Consider the following 12,423-nt stretch of genomic DNA (forward strand, 5'->3'; position numbering starts at 1 on the left):
AAGATCCAGCTCGATTCACAATTGTCAAATTGGATATCCACACAGCAATTGTGAGTGTTTTTATATTCACAACATGAGAAACCTCAGAAGTAGATGAATTCTCATAGTTATTATTACCTTAGTCATCATCTCAGACACAACCTCTTATTTTCTCCCAGAGACATTCTTCCTTTTGACCCCTGTCCTTTGTTTCCACTGGCGCTCTATTTTTTTACTATGCATAAAAGGATTTTAACACTCGGCTGCTAGGAGTATCCATATTATCAGCAGTCTCTTCTCAGATTTGGAAACAGTCTCCTAATAATGTAGGTTTTTACACTGCTCCATATGCGGACGCTTCTTTGTCTTATCTCCCTCCATTTAATTTTAAACAAGTTGCACTGTCCTGGGTAAAACTTGGGGTCTCACAAGAATTTGCCGCAGTGTAGTATGAAACATCTTTTGCCTTGTATATCTACCTCTAGATTACAGATTATGTCATGTGGTGTGTGCCATGGTCTTCTGTCTTTTTGATTTATACAGCACAGTATTCTTTTAAAATGCCAAGCCCCACAGAGGTTTGGTTAAGCAAACATAATTTTTACAAGACACAGATAAAAAAAAAAAAACTAATTGGCAGAAAAGTTTCTTTTTTATGTTATTAGTATAATTAGCTCATGAAAGTCAATTTCCTTTACTAATAAAACTACAGTTTAAAACAAATAATCTAGTGTGGTAAGATTTTGGATATTCAGTGCTACAGTAAGTTTTTGTGTTGCACTAAAAAATGCATTCATTTGGCGTATTAAACTAGACAAACCAATTTGTGGTGCAAAGTCCAGAAAAAAAACAAATCTAAGCCAGCTCACGTGTATAGCAATTGATTCCGGCCCAATTGCTGGTGCGACATCCATGGATACTCTCTAAACACCAAAAAAATTTCTTGTCCGGCACAGGAATGGTGGGCGAATCTTCTTTATTATATCTAATAGTTGCAAGAACAAACATAGTGGCATAGTGTGATTAATGTGTTTTGACGCACAGCGTCTTAGTCATGATGGTGCAAAGTATGACTTGACAGTCGTAAACTTATCCAGATTTATCACAAAGTTTCAGACCCAATGATAAATCTAGCACGGCACAAGACTGGTCTAATGTGTGACACATTTATAAATCTACAAATGTAGATGATAACATTATCATTAAATTATATTATCATCAAATGTATTTTGTGTACAAAAGACTAGGTTCATGCCTGTGTGAGCTAGAAAAAAACAAAGTGCCAAATGTTTCCAATGATGGACACCAGCAGAGGTTAAAAATCATTAAAAAAAAATAACCATTCATTTTTATGGGAATTTGCCTTCATGTGTGCTCCTTTCCTGATGCTGGCTGGTCCCTTCGTTCTCTGCCTCTCCTGGTCCCTACTGTAGTGATGACTGTAATGGTGGTCCACCTCAGCAATGACCCATGCTGGGACTGCACTGATACACTGCTTTAGGAAACAAAACTGGGAGGGATCTGTATAAGCATGTCTTTTTTTATTTTTACATTGTCAACTGGGTCAGTGGAAAATCACTTAAAACCTTAAAAATGTATGTATCAATGCTCTTTAATGAACTGAAAAACTTGCAATGATAACAGTTGTTTCTCCTGGGCTTTCTATCATTGTGCCATGTACTGTTGCTCGCTAACCAATTACATCATTCCTATTAAATAGGTTACGTTCCCATACAATTACAAACTACACAACCCTATGCCTAATGTTACTTCACTATGTTACTCTTATATCACATTTTAACAGAATTGTTTTGTTATGTTTTCTAGTACAAATCTAACTAGGAAACTACTGAAGGTAACAATGTATTCAGTGTGGTATTTCATTACCATCACTTCCAGAAATGATTACATCTCAATCCAGATGTAATCCATTCAGAATGTCAGAAAACGACAAAATGGTGTGATCATGTCTCATTCCATACCAGCACGGAATCATATTGACTGTATGTCCTCACACCATTTTACCATGTTTACATAACCCATACACCTGTCCTCTACAATGAATGCCAATAATCTTTCTAACAATGGTGTATTAGGTAATTTCTTTTATTATTTTTTTCCCACAGGAAATAAGAAAAACAGATCAAGTCTTAAAGAACTAATGCTTGAACATACCCAGAATCCTGCATGTCTTCCCAAAAATCCATGCCAGGCTCATGCTACAGGCAATGGACATGTTGTACATAAAAAATGGCAAAGTTTACACTTAGACTATGGGAAAAGGAGTGACGATGATATCAGAGAGTTTAATGACACATTTACCAGTGAATCAGGGGATGAACTGAGAAGTCCAAACGTTGAAGATTCTACACACAGAACTTCACAGGATTTATTTTGCCGAGCAAAACCTACAACTTCTCCAACCAAATTCAATGAAATGGTGTCTATCACAGAGTTGTCTACTTCTGTCTGCACTGGCACAAACAATTTACAGTCTACTGCCATTATTGTGGAAAATGATATATCTCGCATGATAAATGAGGTTAGTTCTGTGAATGAGAGTGAACTTGGCAGCTCAATATCGGTATTAATAAAGAACTTTGAAATGACAGATGAGAAAACTAACTTGACATGTGTCTCAACTCTAAATGGTTACACAAAAAGTTCTGGATATTCTGAAATGTTCACACCTGCCATCTCAACACCTAAAAAGCACTCTGCAGTGCCAAAACATGTGGAACGGCTGTTGTACTCAGCAAATGATACTACAGTTTTCTCTAGTCCAGAAACCACAGAATATTCAATGTATACAATTATACAGGAAGAAGACCTGAGTGGCAACACACTCATGGATGCCAACACTGTCACAGTAAGTAACAGATTAGTTGATGATTACAGAAAGTCACCAAGCAAGCACCCATATCCTGAAACAAAGCCAAAGCCTGCTAAAGTTGTTTATCCTGAAATAAAGCCAAAACCCAAAAACATCCGTCCAGCAAGCATGGAAAATCTTTTAAACTCATCAAATGTTCCCCATTCAAGCTTTTTACCCAATAGAATACCTTCAGAGCCTTCTAACAAATTTCCTACTGCTGGTCCAGTTGAATTTCAGAAAGCATCTCAGGGTCAACAAAGAGTTCCTCAACTCTTTCAGGAGAAACACTTTATCCCTAGGACATCACATCTGCCCCACCAAAATAATTTTAATACCTTAATGAGTTTGGAAAAATTAAATAAAAAAGCTATGTTACATCCCAACATTCCACAACAAGAGGTCTATAATTCAACGGGAATCCATAATATGTACCAAAGGAGAGACCATGAACAACAGGTTCAAAATTCAAATGCACTTAGAGACTCAAAATATACAGCCCATAGAGGCAGCTTGCACGCTCAGTACATTCCAAAAAAGGCAAGTTCAACCCAAGGAATTAAACAGCCTAGTCCAGCAAAGTCAAAAAGCCTTGGAGATTTGACCTCAGAAGACATATCTTGTGATTTTGATAGCAAATACAAACGAATAAATAGGGGCTTTCTTTTGTCAGATAGTTCTGGAGATAAAACTTCTTTTGTTAATTCCCAGCATCAGTCTACAGATGCATTAACTGAGCAATTACGGAAATTGGTGTCTTACGATCAGGAGGATTGTGCTCAACCATCGCTCTACGAGGAGGATGAATTGGAAAAACCTAGACCTCTAGCGCGGAAGCTGTCTTCTAGAAGTCAAAGCAGAGTGAGGAACATCGCTAATCGTGCCAAGGAAAAACAGGAGGCCATTAAACTAAAACAAAACGGCCCGTTTCCAAATGGAGTGGTCCTAAGGAACAAACCACCCACAGCTTGTCCACCTGTGAACAGACATTCCACTGGTTCATACATTGCAGGATACTGTAGTAACTTCAACAGAGAGGACTTCGAGGGCAGGGGTATACCAGAAGGTGCATGTTCTTCCCAAGCTTATCGTCATAATGACCGGTTTTGCACAGATCGTTTCTCATATCAGACTGAGCCGTGCAATACTGAAGAACCAGAAGTCTATTTCCTACTGAGATTGTAAATTGTACATAGGTCTTAATTCAATGTTGTTTACAAGATGTTTGATTTTATTGGGACATTTTAATATTAGAACATAATTTGCAAATGATATAGACATATGGTAATCATGATTAGTCTTCCTTTAGTTTCTAAGCAGCATTTCCCATCAGCCTATGTAAATACACTCTTGGACATTTATAATTTTGCATTTCGAGTTAACTTGGGTATAAATAGGGAAATACGTGCATGCAATCATAACATAAGTAAATGTAACATGCATGTACATTACACTCTTGGGAAACAATCCTGTAAATCTGCACACATAAGGAAATGTTATTGCAATAAAAAAAAAATGGATTTCCCTATTATTGTTTATTTCTTCTGATTTCTTTAACCTGGTAAAGCGAGTAATATAGTAATAAGACAACTAACTATTAAATCCATTTGTATGGGAGACATGACTGGCTGCATACATTTATGTAATAATCACTATTCAGTGCCGTGTCCCTAAGGAGGCAGAGTTATCACAAAGCATGAAACATTAGAAGCTGCAGGATACAGGTTCATTTATTGGTTGCTATGTATTCGGCTTGGCTCCTGCTGATTCTTTCCTTGTGTTATCTCTACTTCTCACCGTCCTTAGGGACGTGGGATTCAATAATGGTGTGTCATTAAAATAAAGACCGTAATCGAGAACTATGAGATCTTATCATAATATTGAGTTCATGAGGACATCCAAATATTACTACTTGTCTGAGCTTTAATGGGATTCAGTAATTGTAACGAGGAAAAATAAAACATGCAACCTAAAGTATTAAAGGGGTTGTCTAATCTGGGGCACCTAGCGTGCAAATTGGCCTCTCTGGATTTCATATGAGAATGGATGGACCTAAAGTGTGTGAAAAGAACAAGATTACACTCCGTTATCTTTTCATGGATAGGCGATCACCTTCAAAGTAGTTGTATGTGATAGGTGAGGGATAAAAGGGGTGTGTTTTTCCCAGGTATACTATGGTGTTGTGTTTGGGCTTGCAATCCAATTACGTTAAGTTCAGATTGGTTAAGCTGCAATACCAGGCACAACCATGAACAAGAATGATGCTATTTGTTGAAAAAACTAATTTTTTCTGGTATCATGAGGGCCTTTTGAGGCAAATCATCAAAACACAAACCAATACCAGTATGTTGTTAAGCAGTTTATCATCTAAAAATGTAAGATGTAAATTGATTGTATAAGTCATGGGGGTGGAGAGCTTTGCAGTGAAGTCAACCTCTGCCTAATTCAGAATGTCCACTCACTGTAATTGATGGTTCTGCAAGGATATCAGTAACTGGCTTATGTGAAGCTTGGTACATGATGTTTATCACAGCCAGGGATGGTTGTGGGGAGAATGTGATTTCAGTGCTGAACTCTGTGCCTCTCATCTAAGGTAGGGAGAGCTTGACTTTAGTGCTGAACTCTCCAGCTCTGTGACTTTATGTATCCAATTTACATCTTTAAACCTGATTTTCTGGATGAATCTACCACACTTGGTCATTAAAGAAACATGATCTGGAAGGAGTTACCATATATACTCAAGTGTAAGCCTAGTTTTTCAGCACAAAAAAATGTGCTGAAACCCCAAACTCGGCTTATACTCAAGTAAAATAAATAAAATTTACCAGGTTTTTGTGGTAAAATTAGGGGCCTCGGCTTATACTTGGGTCGGCTTATACTCGAGTATATATGGTAATCCACCTGACAATATACTGTTAATGGTGTATTAGGCAAATTTCTGCTGTGTACTACTTAAAATGTAACCAAAAAATTAGAACATGTCACAGTATCAGATGGATGGGATACATTTTTAACGGAGTTGATTGTAGCTCTTTATGAGACATTTGTCATCTCTTAAAAGCACTGCCCAGAAGCTACATAGCATGACTTTCAGTTCACGTTACTGTAGGTGGTTACCAGACTTCCAATGTCCTATATTGAGCCATCAGCATTAGTGAATTCACTAAGAGTCAGCTCTGCCCTGTGCTACAATAATGAGCGCCAATGATTTATGCATGTGGAACTATTTAACTAAGTTTTCATTATTTCAGACATTAGCAGGCATAAATTAAGCTTCAGCAGTTCTGCACAGATTAAACGTGCTCCAGTTGCTGTTTTGTAGTCACATCAAAGCGTACTTACTGCTCTGTATCTTCAAGTCCTAATACACAGTGGATTATGGAAATGCTGGGACTTGGTTCAGGGCATAAAAACGGAAGAATTTATGGATTTTATTTCTTCTTACAGTAGATAAAAGGTCTTTTTATCTGTACACCTCTAAATCCTTGCTTGTTTACCTATATGTTTGCCCTCTTTGTAATATATAAATGGTTCTTTGTTCATATTGCTGTACTTTACATCTGAATTTCTGTTTAGCTTACAAAGTCAATTCATTAATGAGAACAGAGGAGGAGATTTATCAGAAATAAGTGGGCGTGAAGGGGCGTTTAGAGGGGCATGGCCGGCCTGCGCTTTTGCTTTAGCCTGCAGCCGATCAATCCTGTATGTACAATTGTCCTCCAGCACATTAGGAAGCCCGGGTCTCTTAAAGTATACGGAGGTGTCGGAGGGATACAATACTGTTTATTGACAGGATTAGGCACTTGGAAAAATTACTCTGGAAGGTAGACTGTGTTCTGAAGTTGACAGCGATTATATGTTGGCATTATGTCTGTATTCATTTATGTCTCCATTTTCACGTCACTATGATGACATGTATTTCCATCTGCAGCTTGTATTCCCATTTGTCTTTAACTGCCCTTATATCCAGTTATTCATTACATTTTTTCATCTTTAAAATGACATCAGAATCATTGTTCTAGGCGCCATAGTTCCCTAAGATCACATAGCTTCAGCCACTCGGGTAAATGGGCAATTTTAAGCATAAAAGATCAAAGTGCAGAGAGGGGCAACACTTTGCAACTCAATTCATCTAGACACCAGAATCTGATGATGACCAGTCTGATCTGCTGTATAGAACCCTCCTGCAGTGCATTATTTTCCTTCAGGAAACAAAGCTTCAACTTGTAATGCATTAAAGGGGTTTAACTAGATTAATAGTTACCATGTACCCATAGGATAGGGAACAGCTAGGACCCTACAATCATGAGAGCAGCGATCCCATCCAAGTCTGAGTTTATTCCCACTCCTGGAAGTCTCATAGACAATTATTAATGTGCCTGTGTGAAATGTCGCTCCATTTACTCTTGTGAAAGAGACCTTATTTCTGTGGATATGGGAAAACTTTATTACTTGCATCAACCCCTTTTGGTGATATCAGAAATGAGGATGACTTTTGCAACTTCTCCATTCGCTTGTAGCCATTTTGTTATTGACTATAAAGTTATTGACCCGTAGTTCACAAAAGCTCATTGAGCCAATTATTGGACCACATACTACACACATGTGCAGGGTTGACCCTATACACCAGTCTGGGAGCTCTGTGTTTGATATGACACTTACAATATTTTTGCTTTTTCACTACCGTTTAGTGTAATTTCTAGAATGATTAGATAAGTTCTTTTATCCGTTTCAAGAAGTCATTATTAATTATATACAGGATGTAATGACCTTTAGCCGGAGTGGAGCCTAGTGTGCGGCACACAGTGGTTGTAATGTAGGTTGATTGTTCTCTATGATATAGTAGAACTTTCCTCCCCGGTGTGATCTTCCTTGCAGAGTAAACAAAAACCCAGGAACCTCGTATTCAGCTAAAGGTCTTTTTATTTTAAGAAGCTGGGGATGGCCTCACATTATGGAACTGTCAGAGTCTTTTATCCTCTAAAGGGCACCATGCCTTATTTACTTTATAGTTATGCTTCCCTATAACTAATATCATAAAAGATGTATAATTGTGCACAACACTGAAACATTAATACTTGAAAAACGTGTAACATGGATTAGTCCTAAGCTATACATTTGTATGTTCTTGGTAGTCTCTTCATAAATGTAAGGAATGTTAGGTACGGTAACACCTTCATCAGGAGATAAAGGGGTTTTCCCAACTGGACATTTACATTTAATTTAATTCATCTACCATATGTAAACATTTCTTCAATTGGATGTTAATGAAAAAAAATGTTCCTGTGTGAAGATAATTTCTCATAAATGTAGTATTGTTGTCCCTTAGAAACGAGATAGCTTTCTCGGATACGACCACCTCGCACTCATGCACTAGAGTCCTGCTGGACCACCAGAATTCAGCAATCATTACCACAGGACGGCTGTGGGACATGCAGTTACTCCCAGACATTTCATATACAATAACTTTTAGTTTCTTTGTGCAATCCCTCCAGCAGAGGTGGTCGTATCCAAGGAAGCCATCTCGTTTCTAAGGGACAACATGATTTCATTCATGAGAAATTATCTTCACACAGGAACATTTTTTTTAATAACATCTAATTGAAGAAATGTTTATATATGGCAGATTAATGAAACTGAATGTGAATGCCAAGACGAGAATACCCCTTTAAGTACAGGCGGTCTCCAACTTAACCCCTTAAGGACGCAGGTTTTTTTTTTGCTCATTTCTCGCTCTACACCTTCAAACATCCATAACTTTCATTTTTTCGTGTACAGAGCTGTGTGAGTGCTTATTTTGTACGTAATAAATATTACTTTCCTGTGATCTTATGTATTATTCCATGCCGTCACGTTCTTGTGGGCTCAGTTTTTAGGACTTTCACTCTGCACTCCAAATAACACCTCTACTTTATTCTTTGGTTCGGTACGATCGCGGTGATACCAAATTTATAGAGGTTTTATTGCGTTTTAATACATTTTCAAAAATTAAACAACTGTGTACGAAAAAGAAAAAAAAAAAGTTGCCATCTTCTGATGCTAATAACTTTTTCATACTTTGGTGCACGGAGATGCTACCATGTTGAGGTCTGTGCAACATATTGATCACTTTTTATAAAAATTTTTATGTCATGTAAATAGATGTGAAAGTCGTGTTTCGGACATTTGGGCGCCATTTCCCGTCTCAGAGGTCACCACCGGCAATCCCCCCCCCCCCCCAATCTGAAGAAACATGGAAGCGCCATCGTGTTAAGTACCGGCGGCGTTGAGAAGGTTAACACCCGCGATCGCTGCAAACACCGACCACGGGTAGTAACCATGGGGAAGGGAAGAAGTATGTCAGGAACTGTAAGCAGCTGTTAAAGTAGCTGGCCATTGCAGACCTAAAAAAGCAACGGACATAGTATCACACAGGAAAGTGGATGGGTTTGATTACTGGAGACTTAGACCAGTGATTACTGACGGACCAGGACAGAGTGAGAGGAGTCCAGAAAGAGTGCCCGCTGAAGAGAGAGAAGGGCGATAAGGGACATTGCAAAGTTTTTGATGTGGAGAGAATTTGAGAGAAAAAGAGATTTTATGTAGTTTACTCCCTGGAAAAAGGGAAAAAAATATTACGCTTAGGATCCGGACCAGCACCCGCTTAGACTCCACCCCCTTAACCCATATCAGCTGAGGGGTGGATTCAGGGAGTCAGGAGAGATTTGTTATTGTGGTGCCCCCCAGTTTCTACCCAGACCATGTCAATAGTCACACCCCTGGTTAGAGAAGATGTCACGCCCTACTAACCTTCAGTGGCGGCCATCTTAGAACAATTTATTTTCTCTGAAGTTAATTGCCTATGACTCCACTCTGTGCAGCCATAAAGGCTGAGGATAATAGTTGTAAAAAACAACTGGTTTATGTTGTAGTTTAGCAGCTGAGCACCCTTTGCACTCATGGAAGTGCTACAGCTGGCGTAAGGTAAAAAGGCAAACATCTATACTCAAGGTATAGTTCTGGGGTCTAAACACAACTATGAACCCATATGAAAGGCTATAGATTTCCTCACCTCTGCAGGGACCCCCTTTAGGCATGGCACACTGATTAAAGAGCTTATAGATGCTCTCTTACTTCTGCGAGAGTTGGCGATAATAAAAGTAAAAGCACTCCACAAGCTGAGGGCAAGTATGAGGCTGACAGGTTGGTGAAGGCAGCTGCACAGATGGAACCCAGAGACTGTCCGGTAGTCTCCACGGTGAGTTCTGAGCTAAAAAGTTTGATCCACAGGTGTTCCAGTCCCTGGTGGCCCGAGTGTCATCGGAAGAGAAGGAAGTGTGGAGGAAAGCTGGAGCCCAGGTGCCGATGGGATGCTGGGAGATAGGGTGTGCCTGCCCAGAGCCCTGCACCCAACAGTAAGTCAAGTAGCCCACGGACACACACATTCAAAATTGCCATGCTAGTGCTCATAAACAGCCAGTGCTTTGCCCCGGGCATTACTAACCCTGTCACTAGACTAGTGAAAGCCTGTATAGTCTGTGCCCGCCACAACCCGGGTAAGGTGGTAAAGACCCCATAGAAGGTGACGGCCAAGCCGCTGTATCTCAACTCTTCAGATAGAGAGCTGGCCACATATGTTTTCGATTACTGCCAGATTATAAGCTGCCCTTCCCCAGAGTGGCAGTGTAACCTGTATAAAGATTCCCCCTCAAGGCCTCAATACATTTGCATCACAGATGGATACTGGGGGGAGAGTTGTGATTACTAGGTGGCTGTGAGATGAAACACTGGAGAAGACTGGGGAGACCGCCCCCAAGGGAATGGTGGGACAAGCGTAAGGATCAGAAGGAGAAGGGATACTTTGCCTGGAGGCAGCTTTGATCCCCATGTTTATATAGATTCTATAGGTCTCCCTGGGGTAGGGGGGTGCCTGACAAGTTTAAATCCAGAGACCAGATGAAATCAGGATTTGAATCGCTCATACCCATCGTTACAGTCAACAAAAATGTGGACTGGATAAACTACATATACTATAATCAGCAGAGATTTGTCAACTTCACCCGCAATGCTCTTCAGGGATTGGCAGACCATTTGGGACCTACCTCCATTATGACATTTCAGAATAGATTATTGGCCCTAGACATGTTGCTGACAGAAAAGGGTGGGGTCTGCAAGATGATAGGGGAAACCTGTTGCACCTACATTCCTGACAATACTGGCCCTGATGGAAAGGTTACCCATGCTATAAAACAGCTGACCAGTTTATCCGAGGAACTGAAGAGGAACTCAGGGCTTGCTGACCCATGGAATCAGTAGTTTGGATGGCTTAATGGGTGGAAACATTGGTTGGTACAGTTGGGCATCATTATTCTGGTGGTTTTGGTGGTGCTCACATTAACTGGGATATGCATAGTGCCTTGCCTCAAGAAACTGGTCAGTTAAACCATAGACCAGACTACCAAGGTACTGTACCCTATGATTACCCCAGAGTACCCGGAGTTAGGCAAGCCAAAAAACCCCTACTCAAGCTATTTAAATTTACACAATGAAGACATACCCCTGAGGTCAAGTACACAGGAGACACACAAGGCAGTCCTCCTAGAATTGGGAAAGGTAGAGTAGAGATCTGAATTCCATGTGTGAAAGTCCACTAAATGGGAGCACAGACAACAGGGGTATGTTGTCATCCACCCACACAATTTGCGGACAGATCACGATCCCCGCAGATGTCTATGGCTAGGGGGTCATTGCAAGGTGAGTGCACTGTGTCTCATGGCAGCTGCATTGCAAAATATAAGATGGATTTGCAGCCTGCCCGCTCCTCCCCAATGGAGAGGTAAGGGGTGAAGAGCACTCACTCCTCCTCTTTTCTTCTCCTGGCTTCCTTCAGTGAGCTGAAATCTCCAAGTATAAGTACACCGCTGTAACAGTAAGCTGTTCTTTAAAGGGAATTTAGCCAGGGTCAGCTCCAGGTTTCAATAGGACCCTGGGCGACATAGCTTCAGTAGGACACTTTGCAGTGAACTCACCTGGCGGGATTAAAAATTCAGAAATTAAAACAGTCTCTTGTTCCCTAAAATATTCCCTTGTTTATCATACCAAACAGCCCCCTCATGATTATTTTATATAAAGCCCCCCTCACTCCACGGATTCTCTATGTACAGCCTTATTTGGGCCCACGCAGCAGCTCTGGGACCTTGCACTCACCCAGATATGCCCAGTGCTGGGGCCAGCCCTGGGATCCATAGCAGTAAAATATCCTGTTTTGATTAAAGGTGACGACAACGGATGGCTGGAATAGAGGAGCAGTGGTTCTTAGCTGAGCATGTTACTTCTTGAGTATCTTGTGGTTGGCTCCTGTTGGATATGATAATGAAGGGTCTAAGGCCTGTACGAAGATATTTCGACTCAACGACAAACACAGCCAAGGTGCCATCACACTCAGCATCCCAGACATTCAGGGCCGGTTCTAGACAAAGTGGGGCCCTGGGCAAAACTAAAAGTGGGGCCCCAAAATAAAACTTTTATGACCAGTCACAGTCAGCAAGAGGCTCCGTTAGTATGGTAAAACAAACTGTAATATGGGAGAATTT

The 12,423-nt window shown here is 40.4% G+C and overlaps 1 protein-coding gene across 13 annotated transcripts in view; it reads left to right on the top strand.

Moving 5' to 3' along the window:
* Positions 1-4,380, top strand: part of PLCH1 (phospholipase C eta 1) — a 183,549-nt gene extending 179,169 nt beyond the window's left edge. For all 13 annotated transcript variants that reach the window (XM_072142959.1, XM_072142960.1, XM_072142964.1 and 10 more), the window contains one exon: positions 2,106-4,380. In XM_072142959.1, the coding sequence (XP_071999060.1) occupies positions 2,106-4,036 (1,931 nt within the window). In that variant the 3' untranslated portion in view covers positions 4,037-4,380. The remainder of the gene's footprint in view (positions 1-2,105) is intronic.
* The last annotated feature ends 8,043 nt before the right edge of the window (positions 4,381-12,423 follow it).

This window comes from Engystomops pustulosus, chromosome 3 (assembly GCF_040894005.1).
Source record: "Engystomops pustulosus chromosome 3, aEngPut4.maternal, whole genome shotgun sequence".
Classification (NCBI taxonomy): Eukaryota; Metazoa; Chordata; class Amphibia; order Anura; family Leptodactylidae; genus Engystomops; species Engystomops pustulosus.